Raw genomic sequence first — 25,848 nt, 5'->3', positions numbered from 1 at the left:
AGTTAACTGACTGCTTGAGTGACTCTGCTTTTCCCTTCTTACTCTTTAATTCCTGGTCTTGCGTTTTATATTCACCAATAAATAGTGAACCCACGCAACCCTAGGCACCCCACCCTCGATCCCAATAAAGGCAGAGCCCCAGGTCCATGCTCTCTCTCTCTCTCTACCTAAGATCTCTTTGTGTGGCCCCAGGTATGCTATGTAACCTCCAGGACCTATGGGTAATAAACCTTGTTTTTTCAAAGTTCCCTGATGGTTGTTGCTGAGGTGCATCCTGCAATCATAACAAGAACCACAATGGTCATCCCAGCCCCAGCACTGGCTCTGGTCAGGGAAATAAATGTTGGTGGGGGCAGGTGAATGCCAAGGCATTCCTAGCTGATGGCACAACTACACCATCAATAGGCTGAGACCGACACAAAACAAGTTTATATAAAATACAAGATATAGGAGTATATGCCAAACAAAACCATAGGTCAGCAGAAAGTCTAATTTAGAATATGGAACATTCTAGAGATAACCAGATTTCTCCAGTAGGTTGAAGGTAAGAAAAAAAGAGGGGAGGACTGCTGTGAAATAAGGGACTAAGAAACATAACAATATACATTGTGTGAATCTTGTTTACATCCTAATTTTAAGAATTTAAAGATAATTGGAGAAATTTGAACATGGTCTGTGTATTAGATGACATTGAGGAAATGTATATTAAGTATCATAATGTCAGGGTCAGCATGTTTTTTTCTTTAAATGCCTTTATCAATCAGAGAGCATATTGAATACAGTTGACCCTTGAACAACACTGAAGTGAGGGGCAACAACCCACTGAGAAGTTGAAGATTCACCTATAACTTAGAGTTGGTTCTCTGTATACATGGTTCCTCTGTATGTATGAGGTTCCCTATCCCTGGATTCAACCAACCACAAATCCTGCGCTGCTGTAGTATTTACTACTGAAAAAAATCTGCGTATTAAGTGGACCTGTGCAGTTCAAACCCATGCTGTTCAAGGATCAATTGTACTTGCACGTAGAACAATTACTTACATGACTCACACAACACAATACTTACACAACATCTGGAATTTGCTCTAAAATTTTTCAGAAAAAAAAGGAGCTACAGGCAGTTGAAATAGGATTGGCAAATGTTGATATTGAAGCTAGATGATGGCTGTATGGGGTTCATTATAATGTTCTATATACTTTTGTGTATATTTGAAATTTTCTACAATAAAACAGTTAAACAATTACAATGCATTCAGCTTTAAATATCTTTAATATGCATGTCTTTAAACCTGGCAATTCAACACCTAGGAATTTATTGTAGGAAAATCTAGATGTTAACTATATTTGCATGGTGAAATAATTGAATACAACTAAAAATTTGCACAATAGAAGATTATTTAAACAAATCATGTTTAGCTATATTAAAAAGCTCAGAAGAATAAATAAGTACGTATTTGTCAAAATAAAAAGAGGTTCAAGACATAGTAGTCAATGGAAAACTAGATTACAAACTTCCATGGTTCAACTTGTTTTATACATATACACCCAAGTAGCCAAGATTTCTAGATTTGCTTTGTGTTGCTATTTTTATACATCTATTTCCTATGGTAAATATTCATAGATTATTTAGTAAAGAAATAATAAAATATTAAAGTAAAATTTTTAAGTTAGCACTTCAAAATTATTGCTCTACAATACTCATCTTTAGCGTGAGTATGATAACTATAAAACTTTTCACAGAGAGAAATGTCAGAACAGAACAAAGTTATTTCTACCCAGCCAACCCCAGAAGACATCCCAAAGTCCAAATAAAATCTTTACCACAATCCTCCTTCAATCAATTGTTTCAGTTTGCTTAACACAGAGAAGCCTCTGTAGTGCCTGGTGAACCTCCTTATTCCTCAGGGTATTAATCACAGGATTGAAGAGAGGGGTGACCACAGTGTAGAGCAGGGCAAAGACCTCGGAGAGGAGCTGGGAGTGGACAGCAGAGGGTGCAATGTACAAGACCATGAGGGTGCCATGGAATGCGGACACTACAGCTAGGTGGGAGGAGAAAGTGGAGAAAGCCTTTCGCCTGCTGGCCCCAGCAGGAACTCTCAGCACAGCCACCACGACCCAGGCATAAGATGTCAGAATCCGTCCAAAGGGAACAGTGAGGCAGATCACAGAGAGAATGAATGTTGTCATCTGGGCTACACTGGGATCTGAGCAGGCCAGGCTCATCAAAGGCATGAAGTCACAGTAAAAGTGGTCAATGTGGTTGGGGCCACAGAATCTCAGTTGGGCCATCAGGACTACAACCAATCCATCTGCCATAAAGCCGGAGAGCCACGCTATGACCACCAGCCCCAAATACCATCTGGGCCCCATCAGGAGTGGGTAGCAGATTGCCAGGTAGTGATCATATGCCATGACAGCCAGGAGGAAGCATTCAGCCGTGGCCAGAGAACCAAAGATAAAGAACTGGAGCAAGCAACCAGCCACAGAGATGGCTGCCTCCTGCAAGAAGTCCTTCAACATTTTTGGCACTGCTGTGGAAATACAGAGGATCTCCAGGAAAGACAGATCAGCCAGGAAGAAATACATGGGTGTGTGGAGCCTCTGAGAGCTAACCATCACCACAATGATTAACATGTTCACTAGGATGATAGAGGCATAGCTGAGAGAGAACACAATAAAGAAAAGGAGATGCAGTTCAGCTATGACATAGAAACCAAGAAGGACAAATTCAGTAACCGTTTGGTTTCCTATGGAGACAATTTCCATGAGGATCATCCACGTTTCTGCTCGGCAGTAATTAAGGGAGAAATTTTCATGCATCTTTGTATCTTCTACACCAAGCCTGAGATAAGTAGAGCTAAAATGAAAAAGGCAAAAGTGAGTCTCCAAAACAAGAGCTGTTTATACAAGTCCTCATCTGTCCCCCTTTTTAGTTGCTTTTACTCCTTTTCCAACTCCTATCCTTCCCTGCATTCCTTGATTGTACGTTCTTCAAGACTCAAGAGAATTTATCCAGACTCACAATTTCCAGTCTTCAGAGCCCTTTAACCTATTAGTCCAACCTAACATTTTTATGATATAATAAATCCACCTTCCCAATCTCTAACCAGTCATAGAGCCTTCTGCATGTGCAATAGTGTAACGCCCTACAAATGCCTGCTTTCCATGTCCTATCATCAACTTGAAATCAGCATGATCAAAAAACAAACTATTGTATCTTCCCTGACCACAACCAGCTCCACTGTGAGTGGTTTGAAAATTCTGCCTGATACCCAAGCTTGTTATATTGTAGTCATCTTTATCTTAATACTCTCTCTCATTCCTCAAGCACTTTATCTGTTGTTGCTTGGAAAATTCTTATCTATTCCCTCTTCACTATTCCACCATTAGTCTCACAACCTCTTTATGACTATCTTAGCACAATTATAGACTTAAAGTCTCTAGATTACCCTCTCCCTTATCAAAATAATCTTCTTTATATTCTAGTTTCATACAAGATTTTATAGTAAAAATGTGATAAATAATAATGTTGAGGAAAGTGTAGTCGTGGTAGTAGAGAGAGGCCAAACCCAGACAAGGAGCTGGGGGGTGTGAGAATCAAGGTCAGAGAGGTTCCCTGAGGAAGTAGTTGTAGGTTAAGTTTTGAAGAACAAGTAAGAGTTGACCAGGCAAAGGATAGGAAAGTGAGCGTAGCATTCCAGGCAGAAGAGGCAAAATTGAAAGCAAAGATGTGTAATTGAGTGAAGAGCTAAAAATGGTTCTGAGTACCTGCAAGGAAGATCTCCTATGCTATCCAAAGGGATGTGTGTGTGTTTTTATTAAAAACAATGAGAATACATCAAATGATTGGAAGTCGAGGGGAAAGGTACAGGAAAAAATGCAGGGGTGTGTGTGTGTGTGTGTGTGTGAGAGAGAGAGAGAGAGAGGGGTGTCTCAGAATGTGCTAGCAGAGTTTGTGAAAATAGGGTTGTCATCTCCACAATGAGACTGCTCTTGGGAGTGTTTTAAAAGTTCACCCATGTGAAAACTATTTTCAAGTCATAACTATTTCCAAGTCCTGTATTTCAGACCACCACATTCCCCACTCTATTTTTCAATGGGTTGGGGAAGTGGGGTGAAAGAGGAAGATAAAGAGAAGGTAGTAGGATGTGAGGATTATAGAGAAATGGGAAAGGTTCAGTGGAAGACGCTGCAGCACAGGGATTCCAGAGGAAGACTGTGGGATTTCTTTAAATTGCTTTTCAGAAAGAGACTTTTTGACTCTCTGGGTTAAACGAAGTGTGTTACTGATCAGAAGAGAAAACTCCATAAAGACCAGTTCTTTAGCTTTTTTTTTTTAAAGGATCTGTGAACTAAGCTGTGAACAATTATACAAAAATAGGAAACTCACTTGAAATAGCACTTCTAAAAAAAAAAAACTGTAAGCAGAATATGTGCCAAGGTTTTCTGAAGAGTTCAGAATATTGAAATTTCCCACCTTCAACTCCTCCCTTCTTGAGCTCAATGTGAAATCATGTAGGACATTGATTAGAAATGTCACACGTGTCACCCTCCACTCGCCAGAGCCATTCTCTCCTCCTCTCTCCATCTCCTTTCTTAGCTCCCAGATTCCTTTGGCTTTTCACTGGAGGTCCTTCCCTTTATTGCAAAGGAGGGCTGACAATTGCGAAGAGGGGAGGGGCCCCTGAGAACCAATTGCCCATTTACTGGAGAGCAGCCTTAAATGAAAAAGAAATATCAGCCCCCTGAAATACTTGTCCTTTTCCAGAGGAGGTTCCTGAACTGTTGACTTCACCAAAAGTAGAGCAGAAACCAATAGTCATGGGAACCCACCTTTCCATCTCCATAGGGGCTAACGCTCTCCACCAAGCATCCCATCCCCCAATTTCCAGTCTCTTTCCCAGAACTCATCACAAAATTCTCCTAAGTTTTCTGCAGCATCCCTAAACCACCACCCCCAATAGTGGTCCTCCCAGAAGACTGCTCTCAACCCTTCTGCCCCACCCTCCAGCTTTCAGACCCTTTCACCATCCCAGAAAACTATTTCAATTGAGACAGCGCTTATTAGGAGTGTTTTATATGGATTATCAAAGACTTTAAGGGAAAGAAAGCTGGCATGTTGTTACAAACATTTGGCTAAGTCTTCATAAATGAATCAAAAAGAATGGCTGCTGTTTTACAAAACACAGAGGAGGATGCCAAGTATGAGCAAAGACACTGAGGCAGGAAACAACCTAGGGTTTCAGGGCAAAATAAGGAAATCTGCCTAAAATGGCCCCCAACCATTAGATTCTCTAAATGTTGTGTGTATCAGTGATTGATGATATATGTATATAGTTTACTAAGGAGTCTCAACGTATGGATTGTAAATGTGCAACAGTTTTATTTCTATGGTTACTTCTACAAACTGTGCTCTGTTTACTCCCTCCCTTTCCACTGGGTTGCCAACTGCCTAATGACCCTGAATCAAATTCCCTAATTTGTCAGTCATGTTTAGCTTTAAAAATGTTCTCTGGGGTTTCCCTGGTGGCGCAGTGGTTGAGAATCTGCCTGCCAATGCAGGGCACACGGGTTCGAGCCCTGGGCTGGGAAGATCCCACATGCCACGGAGCAACTAGGCCCGTGAGCCACAATTACTGAGTCTGCGCGTCTGGAGCCCACAACAAGAGAGGCCGCGATAGTGAGAGGCCCGCGCACCGCGATGACGAGTGGCCCCCTCTTGGCACAACTAGAGAAAGCCCTCGCACAGAAACGAAGACCCAACACAGCCATAAATAAATAAATAAATAATTTTAAAAAAATTATGAATACCAACTCTTAAAAAAAAAATGTTCTCTGGCTATTAAGACTGTTTACTTTTCCTTTCCTTCTATTAAGGCATAATTTTGCACACAAAGATCTGTTTATTTTTGTTTCAATCACATTTTCATATCAATACTCCTTTTTTAATAACTCCAGCCAACAGCCAGTCCTAGATTTGCTCTATTAGCTTAGAGTAAAAGGGAGAGAGCCTGGTCTTCCCCCATGACCCCCACTCTTCCCTGCCTCTACTTTTTCTGGTAGAGGAGATAAGGAAGGAGAGGAACAGTATGCTGGGAAGGTTGCATCCTCTTCTTGGTTGGAACTTCTGCTCTAGCTCTTTGTGTGATTAATTTAAACAGGGGTGAGCAGCTCCCCTAAGCCTTGGCCACCCACTCAGCTTCAGCTTGCAAGTTGAATCCCAACTAGTGGCCTCATACTAAATTCTTGATGCCCAAAACTCTTTGCCCAGTGATCCAGTATGGCCCCTAAATCATCTGCCCTCTGTGACCCTGACTCTGGAGCCTGTACCTACAGGAGGATTCATCTTTGTACTGCTGGGAAATCAGTAATTCAAGGAAGCAGAGTCTGTCTCTTCTCTGCCTGGAGGCCTCACCACCTCATCACCTCTCCCAAGGCTCCTTCCCTAACTCGGTTAGCGCCTGCTGGCCAGTGAGCATCCAGCTGGGAAATCAGAAGTCAGTCTCCCTTTCTCTGCAGGTATCTCTTTTCCTTCAGGGAATAAGACTACTGGAAGGTCAGAGATGGGACTAGACTCTCTGTCCAAACAAGCCCTGCTTTCCCCACGAAAATAACCCACCCCTTCCTCCCAGCTTTCACCTTAAACACGGCTCTAGAGAAGTCCTCACAGTTTTCATTTCATGCCTTCATGCATTTGCAAACACCCTGTTCTTTGATACCTAAAAACTCCTTTGTATCCATCAAGACTCACATTGAATTTTACTTCCTCCTTGAAACATTTCTCTGCTTCTCAAAAGTCAAATCCTTCATCCTCGGTGGTTCCTTAAAGCCCTTTGACTATCCCATGTTTATGACACTTACCGAAATGCTTCATGATACATCTGTTTATATCTGTCTTTCTACTATTAGACTTGAGCTCCTTGAAATCAGGAGCTCTGTGTTATCCATATGTAAGTAAAAACTGGGTTAGAGGTAGAGCTCTTTCTTCTGACCTAAATCTCTCAGCAATCCTTATTGGGAGATAGCAGACTCTCTCAGAAAGTTTGAATTTAGAGTGAGTTCTGGGGAAATAGGAAAAATCTCACTAGTAAACTTAAAACTACACTTTCATAGACAGGTGGTGTGGAACAGATTTTGCAGCATCTGCAAAAGAATGCCAAGGAAAGGAATTGGAACTTGATATAGTGTGTCGTGGGAGTCATCGTGCCTTAAGCAGAAGAATGATGGAATTAAAGTTTTGTCCAAGAAAATCCATCTGGCAGGGAATTTGGAGACAAAGAAACTGGATAACAATTAGAAAGCAACTTTGATGGTGTATCTATTAATTCCTCCACTTAACATTTAGTTTTTACTGCTCTGTCTTCCAGGCTGTATCCTAAGCTTTGAGAATACAACCGTCAATAACATAGAGCTCCTGATTTCAAGGAGCTCAAGTCTAATATTAGAAAGATAGATATAAACAGATATATCGTGAAGCACTTTGGTAAGTGTCACAAATATGGACAAGTCAAAGTGCTTTAAGGAAGCACCTTAAACAGCCAGGATAAAGGATTTGGCAGTTGAGAAGCAGAGCAAGGTTTCACACAGGGGGTCAAATTCAACATGAGTCTTGATGGATAAAAAGGAGTTTTAGATAGCAAAGAATGGGGTGTTTGCAAATGCATGGAGGTATGAAATAGAAACTGTGAAGAGTTCCCTAGAGCCATGTTACCAGAGCTTAATGAGGGGGTGATACATGAGACTGAAAGTGTAGGTGGAGTCCAGATTGCAAAAAATCTTACGTGCTCTACTGAGGAGCTTAGACCTGGTCATCCAGGCAGCCTGGTTTATAGAAACACCGGCAGCCTCAAAACCACAAAGACCTGGATTTGAGTCTTGCTTCCACCTCTTACTAAACACTTTGACTCTCAATTCTTCATCTGTGTCTTGAAAATAATATCTGCTTTGCAGAATTTTGGTGAAGATTAGGTAATACGTATGGAATGTATATTAAGTATACTTAAAATATAACTAATGTGAAGTTCCAGAAATCCCAATAAATTTCAACTATTATTTTTCAGTAATAAAAAATCAATAGAGAATTTTAAGCATAGAAATAGCATGCAAAAAATAAGAAGACTGATTGCTGAGTATAAATGTAACTAATTAGTTTCAGGGAGCTGTTGCATCAGTCAAGGTGAATGATGATCAGGATTTATTTTAAATGTGGCAATAAGAGCAGAAAAGAGGGATCTAGGGGCTTCCCTGGTGGCGCAGTGGTTAAGAATTCGCCTGCCACTGCAGGGCACACGGGTTCGAGCCCTGGTCCAGGAAGATCCCACATGCCGCGGAGCAACTAAGCCCGTGCACCACAGCTACTGAGCCTGCGCTCTAGAGCCCGTGAGCCACAACTACTGAGCCCATGTGCCACAACTACTGAAGCCCGCACGCCGAGAGCCCGTGCTCCACAACAAGAGAAGCCACCGCAATGAGAAGCCCGCATACGCAAGGAAGAGTAGCCCCCGCTCACCACAACTAAAGAAAAGCCCGCACACAGCAACTAAGACCCAACGCAGCCAAAGATTAAATAAATAAATAAATAAATTTTTAAAAAAAGAAAGAAAAAGAAAAGAGGGACCTAACTGAGAAAAGTTTCTGGGATAAAAATCGGCAGAATATTTCGAAAGATTGACATGGGGGCAGGGAAAGAGAGAGGGGGAGAAGGGAGTCACTGAACATTAGTCCATATTTCTAGCATGAGGAACCTCATGGGTGGTAGCATCATGAACAAAGGAAGTGGTACTAAGATCCTGAACCAGGATGGCAGCAAAAGAATGGAAAGTAAAGGATGAACAGTTAAGAAGTTTCTTTTTATGGTTTCAAGTGTGCATTTTGTGCATGTGTGTGCGTGCATACGTGTGTGTAAACACATGAATGAAAATAAAATAGTCCATAAGTTAACACTCCAATATAAATAATGTTTATCACACTGAATGAAAGTATTCAGATGATTCTTAATTTCTTCTTAATACTTGTCAATTTTTTCTAGTTTTTCTCAACTAACAATATTTCTGACATGAAAATAAATATTTTAATAGCAAAATAAAACATCTTTTATGATATTAAAAGTGTATTTATTATAAAGTGTTTTATGACACAAAAATTTACATTTAAAAAGTCACTGGTAATCTGACGTCTTGGGAATATGTACCAGATCATATTGAATATTAGATTTTGCAGCATACCTTTACATTTTGTCATTTTTCTTCAAAGGAAGAAGCCTGCAAAATTTGGAAAATATGTAAAGCTCACATCTCAATAATGTCAATGCTATCACCTTCATCCATCCCAATGTTAACTTTAACTATGCAAACCTGACTGTCCTATGAGCCTTGCTTTTGTGATCAGTTTGGGTTTAAGCACATATCAATAACAGTTGTTGCCTTCCAAGGATCCTAACCCATCTCAAAATCCCCACCTGGGAATCCAAGCCTGCATTCACTTTTCACGTTAAACTATATTCCTCTCCTTACCCTCCACTGAGCAAGATCTCTCCTACTCTGCCTTTGATACTCAGAATCAAGGAGTCTCCATGAAGTGCCTCTATCCAGTCTTGTGCTGGAATCTCTACAAAGGGAAACATAGTCACTACTCCCCAGCTTCTGAGATGTGATGGCATAAGACAGAGCTACTGTCCAGAACAGACAGAACAGTATGATTCCACATCTTTTGCAAGCCTGAAGGTTAAAGAATCTTAGGGTCAGAGAGCAAGGGTACACACTAACCAATTCTTGGAAATATTAAGTTAAATAATATGAAATTGCTGGTTTGAGGTCCAAAAAAGTTGATATCTGCAGTAATATGTGATTTAACCTACACCTGAGGACGAGGTCACTACATGTTCACTCTAGTTAGAGCCACTGAAGCTGAATCCTCTCCTCTAATCAATCTAAAAAGAATTCCTGTGAAATGGGGCATTTTAGGACCTATTTCAATGAGGAGAAAGAGAGAGAGTCTTGAATATTCAGTAATCCTACTTTTAAAAAAGTAGAGTACTCTCTGCTTTGGAGAAGCTGAGAGGCAACCAAAGAGTGAATTAAAAGGAATACTGGGAGTGTGTGCAAGTCCAGATGGTTGAATAAAGCTGGAGAGGAAACCACATAATAGAGGACATCTCAAGATCTTCATATGTCTTCTCCTTGCCCAGTTGACCCACCAGGCTGAATGGAGAGAGCCAGCTGCACCTTGGTCACTCAATTTGTCGTGAGATTTTCCAACTCTCCGCGTCTCCAGCTGCTCTTTTTCTCCCTCTTCCTCCTCATCTACCTCTTATCCCTTGTGGGCAATGCACTCATTGTGCTCATTGTAAACCTGGATGGGCGCCTCCACACTCCCATGGACTTCTTTATCTGCAATCTCTCCTTAGTAGAGCTCTGGTACACCATGGTCACTGTGCCCAAAATGCTGGCCAATTTTCTAAGTTCCCAAGGTGTCATCTCGGTTCCCAGCTGCATCACCCAGTACTACTCCTTCTCTTTGCCTGCCACAGAGCTCTTCTTTCTCACCACCATGGCCTATGACTGCTATGCTGCCATCTGCCGACCACTCCACTACCCACTCCTGCTCAGCCCTCAAACTTGTGGTACCCTGGCTAGCATCTGCTGGTTTGTGGGATTCCTCTGCCCCATGTTCCCCTCATTCCTCCTTACACAAATCTCCTTCTGCACCCCCAACCAGATCAACCACTTCTTCTGTGATGCCATTCCAACTTTCCCCCTTTCCTTTGCAGACACATAAGCCGAACAAGCAGTGGGCTATGCTTTTAGCACTGCCATTATCCTAGGGCCCCTGGTCTTTACCATGGCTTCCTATGTCCAAATCCTGGCCACAGTTCTAACCATGGCCTCAGATGCTGCCTGGCGCAAGACCTTTTCCACATGCACAGCCCATCTTTCTGTGGTCACAATCTACTTCGGCATTCTCACATTCATGTATGTCCACCCAGCAGTAAAGTATGAGTCAAATATCAACAAGATTGTGGCTATCTTCTACTCAGTCATCACCCGCCCCTTTCTCAATCCTCTCATCTATACACTCCGTAACAAGGATGTCAAGGAAGCTCTGAAGGTGTTGGTGTCCCAGATGCAAAAGGTCTGCTACCCAAGGAGGGAGACAAAGTGATAGAGCCACATGAGAAGCCAGAGAAACCAAAGCTGGTGCAATATCCAGCAGAAAACAATTCCTAATCATTGACTTTTACTTGTGCAATGTAGCTTTTCTATTTATTAAGTTTATATATTTGCTTTCGGGGAGTTATCTGTGGCATATTTTAAGTGAAAGAGGTGCTCCTCCTGCCACCCATTATGTCCATTTGCTGCCCATTCTTTCCATTGTTCAGCATCTCCAGAGGAGTGAATAATCTCATGTTAACATAAGTGCAGGGAAATTGCACAGGCTTTGTAGTCCATGCATCTGTGTTGGAAATCCAGCTCCCCCACTTGCTATCACCAGTTAAGTAAGCCAGTGAGACTTCTGAACAGGTAACCAAAGAACATAAAATCCTTTTTAGTTCTCTCAGAGGGAAGTTCTGATTTTCAGTGGACCTAATAACATGTAAAGCAGTGAACAAGTGCTGGTTTATTTGATTACATTGGTCTGTAGTTTTCTTCCTTGTGGTGCTGTTATGAGCTGAATTGTGTGCCTCCACCTCCCCCTTCCCCAGAAAAATTCATATGTTGAAGCCCTAAGGCCCAGTGCCTCAGAATGTGACTGTATTTGGAGAGAGGGTCTTTAAAGAGATAATTAAGGTTAAATGAGGCCATTGGAATGGAGCCTAATCCAATATGACTAGTATCCGTTTAAGAAGAGGTGATTAGCCATACACAAAAATAAACTCAAAATGGATTAGAGACCTAAATGTAAGACCGGACACTATAAAACTCTTAGAGAAAAACATAGGAAGAACACTCTTTGATATAAATCATAGCAAGATCTTTTTTGATCCACCTCCTAGAGTAATGGAAATAAAAACAAAAATAAACAAATGGGACCTAATGAAACTTAAAAGCTTTTGCAAAGCAAAGGAAACTACAAACAAGACAAAAAGACAACCCTCAGAATGGGAGAAAATATTTGCAAACAAATCAATGGACAAAGGATTAATCTCCAAAATATATAAACAGCTCATGCAGCTCAATATTAAAAAAACAAACAACCCAATCAAAAAATGGGCCAAAGACCTAAATAGACATTTCTCCAAAGAAGACATACAGATGGCCAAGAAGCACATGAAAAGATGCTCAACATCACTAATTATTAGAGAAATGCAAATCAAAACTACAATGAGGTATCACCTCACACCAGTTAGAATGGGCATCATCAGAAAATCTACAAACAACAAATGCTGGAGAGGGTGTGGAGAAAAGGGAACCCTCTTGCAGTGTTGGTGGGAATGTAAATTGATACAGCCACTATGGAGAACAGTATGAAGGTTCCTTAAAAAACTAAAAATAGAATTACCATATGACCCAGCAATCTCACTACTGGACATATACCCAGAGAAAACTGTAATTCAAAAAGACACATGCACCCCTATGTTCATTGTAGCACTATTTACAATAGCCAGATCATGGAAGCAACCTAAATGCCCATCGACAGACAAATGGTTAAAGAAGATGTGGTACATATATACAATGGAATATTACTCAGCCATAAAAAGGAAAAAAATTGGGTCATTTGTAGAGTTGTGGATGGATCTAGAGACTGTCGTACAGAGTGAAGTAAGTCAGAAAAAGAAAAACAAATATCGTATATTAACGCATATATGTGGAACCTAGAAAAATTGTACAGATGAACCGGTTTGCAGGGCAGAAATAGAGACACAGATGTAGAGAACAAACATATGGACACCAAGGGGTGAAGGTGGCGGGGGGTGGGGGGGTGGGGTGATGAATTGGGAGATTGGGATTGACATGTATACACCAATATATAAAAAATAAATAAAATTCTAAAAGTCAAAAAAAAAAAAAAGAAGAGGTGATTAGGGCACACACACACAGAGGAAAAACCAATGTCTTAATATGTAGGAGAAGACAGACTTCTATAAGCCAATGACAGCAGAATCAGAAGAAACTAACCCTGCCAACACTTTGATCTCTAGATTCCAGAACTGTAAGAAAATGAATTGCTTTATTTAATCCACCCAATCTGTGATACTTTGTTATGACAGCTCAAATAAACTTTGCCTGTTCTTTTTTTTATTGAAGTATAATTGATTTACAGTGTTGTAGTTTCAGATGTACAGCAAAGTGATTCATTTATACATATATATATCTCTATTCTTTTTCAGATTCTTTTTCCTTATAGGTTGTTACAAAATATTGAGTATAGCTCCTTGTGCTATACAGTAGGTCCTTGTTGGTTATCTATTTTATATATAGTAAAGTGTATATGTTAATCCCAAACTCCTAATTTGTCCCTCCCCCTCTTTCCCCTTTGGTAACCAAAAGTTTGTTACCTTTTTTTAAAATTATTTATTTATTTATTTATTTATTTATTTATTTTTGGCTGTGTTGGGTCTTTGTTGCTGCGTGTGGGCTTTCTCTGGTTGCGGCGAGCAGGGGCTACTCTTCATTGCAGTGCATGGGCTTCTCATTGCGGTGGCTTCTCTTGTTGCGGAGCACAGGCTCTAAGCACGCAGGCTTCCATAGCTGTGGCACGCAGCCTCAGTAGTTGTGGCTTGTGGGCTCTAGAGCACAGGCTCAGTAGTTGTGGAGCACGGGCTTTGTTGCCCCGCAGCATGTAGGATCTTCCAGGACCAGAGCTCAAACCCGTGTCCCCTGCATTGGCAGGCAGATTCTTAACCACTGCACCACCAGGGAAGTCCCCGTAAGTTTGTTTTCTATGTCTGTGAGTCTATTTCTGTTTTGTATATAAGTTCGTTTGTATCATCTTTTTTAGATTCTGCATATAAGCAATATCATATGATATTTGTCTTTGTCTGGTTCACTTCAATTAGTATAATAATCTCTAGGTCCATCCATGTTGCTGCAAAGGGCATTATTTCATTCTTTTTTATGGCTGAGTAATATTCCATTGTGTGTGTGTGTGTGTGTGTGTGTGTGTGTGTGTGTGTATACACACACATACCACATCTCCTTTATCCATTCACCTGTTGATAGACACTCATGTTGCTTCCATTTCTTTTTTAAAAAAATATTTATTTATTTATTTGGCTGCATCAGGTCTTAGTTGTGGCATGTGGGATTTTCATTGCGGCACGTGGAAACTTTCATTGCAGTGCACAGGCGCTTCATTGCAGCACACAGGCTTCTCTCTAGTTGTGGGCATGTGGGCTCCAGAGCATGTGGGCCCAGTAGTTGCAGTGCATGGGCTCAGTAGTTGTGGTGCAGAGGCTTAGTTGCCCCACGGCATGTGGGATCTTAGTTCTCCAACCGGGGATCAAATCTGTGTCCCCTGCATTGTAAAGTGGATTCTTAACCACTGGACCACCAGGGAAGTCCTCTCCATTTCTTGACAATTGTAAATAATGCTGCTATGAACCCTGGGGTGCATGTATCTTTTCAAATTAGTGTTTTTGTTTTGTTCACATATATACCCAGGAGTGGAATTGCTGAGTCATAGTTCTATTTTTAGTTTTTTGAGAAACCTCCATAGTTTTTCCACAGTGGCTGCACCAATTTACATTCATACCAACAGTGTACAAGTGTTCCCTTTCTCAATATCCTTGCCTATTCAATTCGTCTGCCCATTTTTAAGTTGAGTTGTTTGCTTTTTTGATGTTGAGTTGTATGAGCTGTTTACATATGTTGGATATTAATCCCTTATCAGTCATATCATTTGCAAATATCTTCTCCCACTCAGTAAGTAGATGGCCTTTTCATTTTGTTGATAGTTTCCTTCACTGTGCAAAAGCTTTTTAGTTTCTTGTAGTCCCATTAGTTTATTTTTACTTTTATTTCTCTTGCCTGAGGAGACATCCAAAGAAATATTACTAAGACTGATGTCAAAGACTTACTGCCTGTTTTTTCTTCTAGGAGTTTTACAGTTTCAGGTTTTATATTTAAGGCTTTAATCCATCTTGAATTTAGTTTTGTGTATGGTATAAGAGAGTAGTCCGGTTTCATTCTATAGAGTGAAGTAAGTCAGAAGGAGAAAAACAAATACCGTATGCTAACACATATATATGGAATCTAAAAAAAAAAAAGGTTTTGAAGAACCTAGGGTCAGGACAGGAATAAAGATGCAGACAATAGAGAATGGACTTGAGGACACGGGGAGGGGGAAGGGTAAGCTGGGACGAAGTGAGAGAGTGGCATGGACATATATACACTATCAAATGTAAAATAGATAGTGGGAAGCAGCCACATAGCACAGGGAGATCAGCTCAGTGCTTTGTGAGCAGCTAGAGGGGTGGGATAGGGAGCGTGGGAGGGAGACGCAAGAGGGAGGAGATATGGGGATATATGTATATGTATAGCTGATTCACTTTGTTATAAAGCAGAAACTAACACACCATTGTAAAGCAATTATACTCCAATAAAGATGTTTAATTAATTAATTAATTAAAGAAAAGAAGTTCCAATGCTTTGATCAGATGCAACAAGAGGTCATCTTTGTCCACCTCACAATTCCATAATTGCAACTTTCCCTTGTCATTTCTTTTTTTTTTAAATTAATAGCTACTTTATTTATTTATTTATTTATTTATTTTTGGCTGTGTTGGGTCTTCGTTTCTGTGCGAGGGCTTTCTCTAGTTGTGGCAAGCAGCGCCACTCTTCATCGCGGTGCGCCTCTCACTATCGCGGCCTCTCTTGTTGCGGAGCACAGGCTCCAGACGCGCATGCTCAGTAGTTGTGGCGCACGGGCCCAGTTGCTCTGCGGCATGTGGGATCTTCCCAGACCAGGGCTCGAACCCGTGTCCCCTGCATTAGCAGGCAGATTCTCAACCACTGCGCCACCAGGGAAGCCCCCCTTGTCATTTCCTCTATCCTTCATTCAGAAGGGACGTGAGCAGGATGAGTACAAACACCTCTGTGGTGACTGAATTCATTCTAATCGGCTTCTCCCACCTGGCCGAGCTCCAGAGCTTGATCTTCTCTTTCTTTCTCACTGTCTACCTGCTCACGGTGGCTGGCAACCTCCTCACTGTGGTGCTGGTCTCAGCTGACGCTGCCCTCCAGACCCCCATGTACTTCTTCCTTCGAATCCTCTCAGCCCTGGAGATTGGCTACACGTCCGTCACCAACCCCCTACTGCTTCACCACCTCCTCACGGGTCAGCGCCACACCCCTCGCTCTGGCTGTGCTCTCCAGATGCCACGGAGTGTTGCCTCCTGGCAGCCATGGCCTATGACCGCTATGCAGCCATCTGCAAATTCCTTCGCTTCCCCCTGCTGCTGAGCTATCGGCGTGCCTGTGTCTAGCTGGGTCAGCGTGGGGCTGTGGAGCAATGGTGGGCCTGGGCCACACCTCCTTCATCTTCTCCTTGCCCTTCTGTGGCCCCAATGCCATCCCACACTTCCTCTGTGAGATCCAGGCTGTCCTGAAGCTGGTATGAGGGGACACCTCACTCAATGAACTGCAGATTATCCTGGCCACTGCTTTCCTCATCCTCTGCCCCTTTGGCCTCATCCTGGGCTCCTATGGGAGTATCCTGGCTACTATCTTCTGGATCCCATCTGCTGCTGGCCGCCCCAAAGCCTTCTCCACCAGCTCCTTCCACCTGGTGTGGTCTCCCTCTTCTATAGCACTGCGATCTTTATCTACATCCGCCCTAAGGCCAGCTATGATCCTGTCACTGACCCTCTTGTCTCCCTCTTCTATGCTGTAGTCACCCCCATCCTCAATCCCATCATCTATAGCCTCCAGAACACTGACGTCAAGGCTGCTCTAAAGAGAACCATCCAGAAAATGGGGCTGGCAGAGGTTTGACAAAGGGTGACTGACGATGACTACCATTCCCATTCAGCCCCAAATCACCAAAGAGGAAGCATGGTTCTTATCTTGGGAGAGGGCAGCTTGTCAAGAAGACAATGTTGCCTTTAAAGAACTATTGGAGTCAAACCCCTCTTCCAACTCCTGCAAGACACACACACACACACACACACACACTATTCTGCCTTCTGTTGTAAGAAACAGGAAAAATTTAGGATGGAGGATCAACTTTACAAGCAGAGCAAGTTGACAGCTAGGGAAACATTACAAAATGTCATCTTCACCAGACTATCAAGGTAATAAAATTTCCAGCAATAGTAATGATCCTTAAAGTTATTTGACATTTATATATCCTAGGTAAGGCATTTATTTTCTGGGTGGTACTGATAATTAGTACATTAGCACACATAATTATATCTAATTAAATCCATCACCAAGTAAAAAGAAAAGCCCTGAAGAAGTGAGGGCAATGAAAAAAGTTTCAATAAAAGTAAGCTCTTATGGAAATCAGTATGACAGGGTGGTTAAGAGAATAGATTATAATGTCAGACTGTAATTTAAGGCCATAATTCTTTCAAGTGATTACCTGTGTGATAATAGGAGAATTACATAATCACTCTGAGCCTTAATCTATTTATCCATAAATTTCGCATAATAATGGAGTCTGTTTCTTTGGATTTTTTGAAGCTTGTTAAATAGCCAAGCTTAATATCGCACACAAAATAGTGCCTCTGTAAATGTTTTTATTACAGAGCCAGACAGATCAGTACAGAGGATAATATCCATCCCACATTGGGCGCTTTTGTTGGGGTAGAGAAGGGTATTCTTGGAGTGTTAATGACCACGGGAACCAAGACTCAAAAGAGAGTGGAGGAAGAAACTGCACACGCTACTGCCACCCGGCACAGACATAAACCAAAGACAGTCAGGCCACTGTAGAGTACATATAATGGCAAAGCATGGAAGAGTCAGAGACACACAGAACAAAGAAATGAGATGAGCTGAGACAATCAGAAAAGATGTCTCAGGGGGGCAGGTATTCACTAATCATTAAAAATATAATCCACACCCTTTTTCTTATACCCAACACTTTTTTCAGTTTTACAAGCATTTATTGAAGGCTTTCCATATGCTCATTTTCCTGCTTGGCACTGTTGTATATACCAAGGAAATACAGGGTGGTGATTTTGCCCAGATGGTGCTTGCTAGCTGGTTGAGGAAATCATGCTCATTCCCATGAATGTTTCAGAGGACAACGCAAAGTAGAGAATATTCAAAACACTAGGTGAAGAGACAATAAACAGTTACTCCCTCGTCTCCTACCCAACAGAGGAATAGTATGGTCCTCCCTGGGGTCAGGGAACTGTCTGGCTCCTTGACTTTTGAGGAATTCAACCCAGTCCCTAACATATTCCTACAGTCTATATACTTATCAATGAGTAAAATCTCAAAACTACTGTTCCTTATCACTTATTGAGACATCCTTTGACAGGGACAATATTTAGGAAGGGTTGGCTAGAGGACTGGTAATACAGCTTTTCTCCTGATATCTAAAATCTTATCTCCAGACTAAAGCAGACCAAGAGACAGCTGCACATCTAAAATGCATTATATTCCATCTCCTAGTCATCTCTAACTATTCTTCATAGAATTGTTCTTGCTAAATAGTGCTTTGGCATTCTACCATTGGTTTACGTTAGGGAAGACTACAAGAAGCAACATTATGAAACCCACAGAGGAAAAACTTCTCTCACATCTCAGTGCTAGGAATAACTGTACTTATGTAAGCAATAACATTTTTCCTAACAGCTTTATGAGAGTACAATTGATGTATAATAAACTGTATATATTTAAGTGTAAAATTTGATATGTTTTGATGTATTATACACCTGTGAAACCATCACCACAGGCATGACATGAACATACTTAAGCCCCTCAAAGTTTCCTCATGCCCTGTTGCAATTTCTCCCTTCCACTCCTCCCTGCATTCCTCATTCCCAAGCAACCTCTGATCAGCTTTCTGTGGCTATAGATTATGTTGCTTTTTCTAGAGTTTTACATAAATGGAATCATAAAGTATGTACACTTTTTGTGACTGCTTTCATTCAGCACAATTATTTTGAGAGTCATCCATGTTGAGTGTATCAACAGCTCATTGCTTTTTATTGCTGATTGTTATTCCATTATATGGTCATATGACAATTTGTTTATCCATTAACCTATTGATGGAAATTTGGGTTGCTTTCAGTTTCTGGTTATTACAAGTAAAGCTGCTCTGAACATTTATGTGCAAGTCTTTGTATGCTTTTATTTCTCTTCGGTTAATATTTGGGTGTGGAATAGCTAGATCGTATGGAAAGTGTTTGTTTAACTTTTTAAGAAACTACGTAATCACTTTGCCCTGTTTGCATGACAGCTAGTAAACTTAAAGCCAAATTTGTAACTCATTTCCAGGAAATGTACATTCCCTCACAGTGTACTTTTGAAATACTCGTCTGATATCTGACTTCACCTTATTTTTTCTAGTCTACAATTTTCTTTGTGCAGTCTACCTCATCCTTATTTTGTACATAATAGGTAAAGCTTGTTAAAGTTTTTCTGGAGCAAGATCTAGGTTCATGAGCATGCAAAAGACAGCAGACGGGATAGCTGAAAGGAAAAGCCTGGGTTAAGACTGAAGACCTGGGTGAACATCTCCCCTCAAATACTAAACTCTTGACCCGGTGCAGACTCCTTTCATCATCTCTCTGGTTTTCAACTTCATCATCAGTAAACAGTAGGGTTGAATCAAATGAGCTCTATGTCAAGTTCGAGCTCCATTATTCTATGCCTATTTCCCCAAGGACTTTCTGCTTCTTGTGGCTGATTCTCACATAAAGAACCAAAAAGAAGATCATGGTGGCCTCTTCCCTGGTGGTCCAGTGGTTGAGACTTCGCCTTCCAATGCAGGGGGTGTGGGTTTGATCTCTGGTCGGCAAACTAAGATCCCACATGCCTCGGGGGCCAAAAACCAAAACATAAAACAGAAGCAATATTGTAACAAATTCAATAAAGACTTTTAAAACAAAAAGGTCCACATCGAAAGATCATGGTGAATGCTCCCTCCCCACCATTGCTACCAAGGGATATTGAACTACACTAATCCTGGCCAAATATAAGTTTGTTCACTTGGTTCCCATGGCAAATACCACTCAAAATAGGCAGCAAGTTTCTAAATTCAGAACTATGACCCCAGATCTAAAAGAATTCAAGCAGACAGGTTTCTGTTTATTCACACAGAGATTTCTAGCAAAGAGCAGACATGCATGTACTCATCAGAAAAGAAGGAAAAGACACAGGGAGGAGCCAATTATTGGAGAGATCTCTGGATGGCCAATGTCCACCTTCACCCAAGGTTAAGGAAGCAAACCAAATGACACCTGCTCCCCAAATCCAGTGTGCCTTCTTCCCCGTCTTTCTGATGGATGCTCACCATATCTGGGTGCTGTTATCTAAGCAACCAGCGTCCCATCTAGAAAATATCATCTGAGGTTGCAGTATCTCACACAGGCCCTCAGCTCGGTGTCTGGGTGAGATCTCCCAAAGAGGGGAAAGTCTCATCAGCATCTGTGGTGTTATTAGGAGGCAGTCCCAACATCGTGGTGGGTTTGCAAACCAGGCACATGCACTAAAAACATTAACACAACGGCCTGACAAGGTGCCTGAAATGCACTCTTAAAGACTCATAAAAGCCCTTCCCTTTGAATCACAGATAATTTTTTACTTCAGGAATTTCTGAAAAGGTGCATCACTTGCATCGTTTCTCATTTACAGCTTAAGATAGAGTTCTAGGAGCAAGACGCCTCAGGACTTGGAACCCAGACAGGTGGAGAAGCCAAAACAAAAAGGAAGCGTCCGGAAGGGTGGAAAGGTGGCCAAGTTCGACTTTGTCCATGTCGCAGTGTGCCCCAGTCAACAATAAGGCTTCTCTTGGGTAAGCCGGACCTCATCTGGGCTCTCCTTTCCTAGCACCTCTCTGAGCTTTTCCTGATGACCTAATGAGGCAACAGATAATTTTATAGCGCGCCCCCTTGTGGTCAGGGACATGGACCAGATTACCCCCACCTCTTCCACACAGTTTGTACAGACTGGAACACCCGGATCACCTTTGATTTGGAGTTGGGTGGGAACCTGCAGTGGTGGAGCTGAGAGCTCAAAACTATTGGCTTTTCATTCCACTAGGACAGTGGTTCTCAAAATGCAGTCCCCCAACCAGCAGGAACGACATCTCTCAGGAACTTAGAAATGTAAATTCTCAGGTGCCTCCTCAGACTTACTGACTCAGGAATTCCGTGGGTAAAACGCAGCTTAAAGACTAAAATTACTACCCTAGACCTTAGCTCAGGGGATAGTTTCTACGATATTTCAGGGTCAGGGCTTGCTCTCCAGAACACTGAAGATGCAGTTCTCCACCATGGCCACACGGTGGCACACACCAATCCTGACATCCTGACTTTTTTTTTTTTTTAATGACTGGTCATACTGGTGGAGGATGCTACTGAACCAGTCATTATTTTGTTTTATTTATTTAATAATTTATTAATTTATTTTTGGCTGCATTGGGTCTTCGTTGCAGTGTGCGGACTTATTGCAGTGGCTTCTCTGGTTACGGAGCAGGGGTTCTAGGTGCGTGGGCTTCAGTACTTGTGGCATGTGGGCTCAGTAGTTGTGGCTCACGGGCTCTAGAGTGCAAGCTCAGTAGTTGTGGTGCAGGGGCTTAGTTGCTCCGTGGCATGTGGGATCTTCCCCCACCAGGGATCGAACCCGTGTTCCCTGCACTGGCAGGCGGATTCTTAACCACTGCGCCACCAGGGAAGTCCCCATTCTGACATTTTTAACTTAAGTGCACTGTATCTGCATCGCTATAGGGAAAGGCCTCTGCCCAGAACTTGGTGGGCTCCTGAAAAGTTAAGGAGAATTAGAAAGTCAAAATGAAAGTATCTGTAAACAATTACTTTAAACCAGTTCCCAAGACTGCACAGGAAAGTGGGGTTGGTCCAAATAATTCATCTAGAAAGAGAAATGCTGGCTTCCACCAACCACAAGCTTAAAAATAATTTTCTTCCAGTGAAAAGACACCTTATTGAAGGGAAAAGCTGGTGCACAAAAAAACATATGAGAAGCACCAACCTCCAGGAGGTGCATCCAGTGGAATTTGGTAATAACTTTCATCTCCAGAAAGTCTGATTTTCCAGTTGGGGGACTGAGCAGAGAATGGTATTTCCTCAACAAGGACCTACTGTATAGCACAGGGAACTCTGCTCAATGGTATGTAACAACCCAAATGGGAAAAGAATTTGAAAAAGAAGAGATACATGTATATGCAAAACTGAATCACTTTGCTGAAGACCTGAAACTATCACAACATTGTTAATCAACTATACTCCAATATAAAATAAAAAGTTAAAAAAAGAAAAAAAGAACGGTATTTCCACCCTCACCGTATTACCTCTGACACCTCTTCAACCAGGAAACATGAAGTGCTGAGAAGAAGCTGGGCCATCAATAGTCTCCACCACCATCACCCTTGGGTTTGGCTTCCACCCCCAGTTTTGAGTTGTGTGAAAGACAAAAAGTGTTGTTTGGTTGGGTTTTTTTTGTTTTTTTTTTTTAATTTCTAGTCACCCAGACTCCCACCACATCCTGCCCTGATGTAAAACTTAGGCAGGAAATTCCACCAGTGAGGCAGAGTTCAACTGTAAAGAAAACACCATGCCCCATACCACCAATGTTCAGAACTTTGGCACACATCAACTGCAAAGCAAAGATTTGGGAGGAGGGAGGAGAGAGCAAGTTGATGATGGGCTGATGCAAATGAGGACACGAGCTGCAGGGCTCAGAAGGTCATTTTGGGGGGATGGAAACATGACAGGGGGACCTCTTCAAAAGGGGGCCACCTTCTCCTCCCTCTTTTAACATCTCCCATGAGGTAGACCAGGGGCTCCAATGAGTGACTAACAAATGGGAGTAAAAACCCTAGAAAATAAGTTGGATGAGAAAACTCTACAAAGAGGTTTTACCCCCCACCCCCCCACCCCCCCGTACCGCCTGTCATTCTCCTGCTCCATGCCTTCTGCTCCCAGATCATTCCCCGGGGACCTGAGAACCCAGGGATCAGCTGTCTGGTGCTCTCTGGGATTTCCTACATTTCTGGGAGGCATGGCAGAGACTCTGAAGAGGAAGGAAGGACAGAGGCCTGCTTAAAAGCCCTACTTAGTCACCATGCAATCCCAGGGATTTGCCTGAGGGCCACGAGATCCCTGGAAATGCTGACCAAAGAAAATCAACTTGAGCTCTCCTACTTCACCCCCGTTTCTAGTAGGGCCCCAAATCTTCCCTTGACGATTCCCACTGAGAAAGGACGAAGCCGAGGTCTAGGCTCCTGGAAATGGGTCACCTCTGCTTAGCCCCAGGTAAGAGCTTCAGGCTTCGGTCCCAGGTCTGGACAGGCCGCAAAGTGTCACCCCCAGCCTCCTGTCCGCCCCATGCAGCTTCTGGTGCGGGATGAGGCTGGTCTTCTGCCTGAAGCTCCTGCCGCCCACGCCGCAGCTTTAGGGCTTCTCGCCCAAGTGGACCCTGCGGTGCGCGAGCATCTGCTGAGGCTCTTGTCGCAGCCGTCCCCAGCCACCTGGACGCTCACCCGCGTGCGCCCTCCGGTGCGGGATGAGGTGCGAGCTCCGGCTGAAGCTCCGCGCGCAATCCCGCCACTTGCAGGGCTTCTCGCCCACGTGGACCCGCCCGTGCGGAACGAGGTTGGCGCGCTGGCTGAAACATTTAGTACAATTCCCGCCCTTGCAGGGCCTCTCGCCATTGTGGATGCGCCGGTGCTTGACCAGACACTGGGCAAGACAGAAACACCTGCGGCACTCTGCAACGGTAGGACTGCTCGCCCGTGTGGACGCGCTGGCGCACGAGTAGTCATGAGCTGCGGCCAAAGCGTTCCCCGCACAGCGCGCACCAGAAGGAAGGCTCTCCGTTGTGCCTGCCCAGATGGTGCGTCGGGTCTGAGCTCCAGCTCAGGCGCTGATTGCACTATGGACACTGGAAAGGCTTCTCGTCCCTGCGGCTGCGCTGCTGGAGGTTCCATTTGGAGAGGTGGCTGAAGTCCTTGCCACACTGCGGGCACTGGTAAGGCTTGGGCGGGTCTGGAGCAGAAAAGGGTCTCCAGGGACAGTCAATGGCAGTGCAGGGGATCAGTTGCTTGCCGTCTGAAGGGCACCAATAGAGAACCTTGTCAGAAGGCTCCCCGGAGACCTCATCCCCACTGGGCAGAGCTGAGGAAAGGAGTCCCTGCCTCGCAGCCCTCCCTGGGCGGGGCAGAGGTTTCATGCATGTCACCTGTGGGAGAAAGTAGAAGCCAGGGTTAGAGATGGGTGGAAATGGACTGCAGTGTAAATCAGCAGATTGTGCCTTAGTACTGGGGCTAAGATTGACGCCTTGAGCAGATCGCTCAGTATCTCTAAGCCTTCTTCCTCATCTGTAAAATGAGAGAATCAAGACATACTTAACAGGTCTGTTAGTATGATTACAAAGCTACTTAATAAATATGTGCTGAATGGAGCACTTGAGAAAGTAAAAGGAATAAAAGATGCACACATTCAGGGTGTCCATGGTTACTTCAAACCCCATGATCTGGCTTCTCACCAGAAACTCAGACAATTCAAAAAGAAAACAAATATAAAGTTATTTCTACTTGGTTTTAGTAGGTTTAATTTCCTCATTCTGTTTGACTCATAATTATTTGGGGGTTGGGGAGGGTGAGGTGAAGGGGAACTTCTAAAGTATCTGAGTGAGGCAGGCACTCAGCAAATACTCTTACCAACAGCAAAAACAAAAAAATTAAAAAGTGGACAAATTTGTCCAAAAGAACCATGCAAGAACTCCGGAAACTGACCAAATGCATCCAACAATTTGAGAAGTATTTATTCAAGAATACTTCCTAAACCTTAGCAAGAACCGTGGGTCTGTGTCATTTTAATCTGGAGCTGCTCCCATCACTTGCCCAGGTGTCTGGCCCCAAAATCCTGCCAAGGAAGGGGCAGGCCATGAAGATCAGCAGGGAAAGGGCTGACTTTATTTGGAGCAGAACAGAGAATATTCTGTGCCCAGGGAGTTGTCAAAATAATAGCAGTCTTAGTGGCCAATAACCAGGAAGACCATGTTCTCATCTAGCCTGAGATCTATATACTGATTGAGGAAAGCAACAAACCTGCAGATTAGCCAGAAATTTAACAGGGAGATCTAGAGAACAAGACACCCAAAGTGGGCCTTGATAAGATCCTACATGTCCCTCATGATCTGAAGGCTTCACACACACAAGGCTGCAGATAGGAGCAAGATACTCATCTGGGGCTGAACATGAGGCCTTGCAAACACAGAAAGTAAAAGCCAAGACAGATATACAAACTGCCTGAACTTTGAATGTGTTCTCCAAGCCACATAGAGCCATCAATCAAGGATGGAAGACTTAATGGCTCAAAGTGTTTAAGCACAACCTTTAACCAATTACTGGCTAACCAATAAGCTACATTGATCTGGGGAGATCTCTAAGAAACAAGTCTTAAAAATGAAAACAAAAATGTTAATACAGTGTGGCTAATAATGCAGGAAAAGAGAGCCCCAAGAATTAGTCCAAGCAAGTCACTAAACAAATAAACAATCAACAGCAAATGCCACCCTTGGGATCAGAATCCAGATTGGCATAATTATCTAAAATATCCAGTAATCAACAAAAGATTATGAGATATGCATAGAATGAGGAAAGTGTGACCAGATATACAAGAAAATAACAGTCAGTAGAAACCGTCTCTTATGGACCCCAGATGTTAGACTATCACAAAAACTTCAAAGCAGCTGTTATAACTATGTTCA

The 25,848-nt window shown here is 42.7% G+C and overlaps 3 protein-coding genes across 5 annotated transcripts in view; 2 read left to right on the top strand and 1 right to left on the bottom strand.

Moving 5' to 3' along the window:
• Positions 1 to 1,824: 1,824 nt before the first annotated feature.
• The window catches only part of OR11A1 (olfactory receptor family 11 subfamily A member 1), a 34,635-nt gene continuing 10,611 nt past the window's right edge, over positions 1,825 to 25,848 (bottom strand). For all 3 annotated transcript variants that reach the window (XM_082347014.1, XM_082347013.1, XM_082347012.1), the window contains 2 exons: positions 22,427 to 24,315; positions 1,825 to 2,861 (listed from right to left, as the gene is read on the bottom strand). In XM_082347014.1, the coding sequence (XP_082203140.1) occupies positions 1,835 to 2,824 (990 nt within the window). In that variant the 5' untranslated portion in view covers positions 2,825 to 2,861; positions 22,427 to 24,315 and the 3' untranslated portion in view covers positions 1,825 to 1,834. The remainder of the gene's footprint in view (positions 2,862 to 22,426; positions 24,316 to 25,848) is intronic.
• Positions 10,208 to 10,780, top strand: LOC309608038 (olfactory receptor 11H7-like; the record flags this gene model as incomplete). Its single annotated transcript, XM_082347269.1, has 1 exon — positions 10,208 to 10,780. The coding sequence occupies one exon, from the start codon at positions 10,208 to 10,210 to the stop codon at positions 10,778 to 10,780; it is 573 nt and encodes a 190-aa protein (XP_082203395.1).
• On the top strand, positions 15,800 to 17,023 carry OR10C1 (olfactory receptor family 10 subfamily C member 1). The gene is given in 5 exon segments (XM_082347023.1): positions 15,800 to 16,318; positions 16,321 to 16,410; positions 16,413 to 16,558; positions 16,562 to 16,730; positions 16,733 to 17,023. Coding segments are annotated over 5 exon segments (906 nt in total). The 5' UTR covers positions 15,800 to 16,020; the 3' UTR covers positions 16,936 to 17,023.

Source organism: Balaenoptera borealis (genome assembly GCF_965194805.1).
Source record: "Balaenoptera borealis genome assembly, chromosome: 12".
NCBI lineage: Eukaryota > Metazoa > Chordata > Mammalia > Artiodactyla > Balaenopteridae > Balaenoptera > Balaenoptera borealis.
This window is presented reverse-complemented; position numbering and strand designations above follow the sequence as displayed.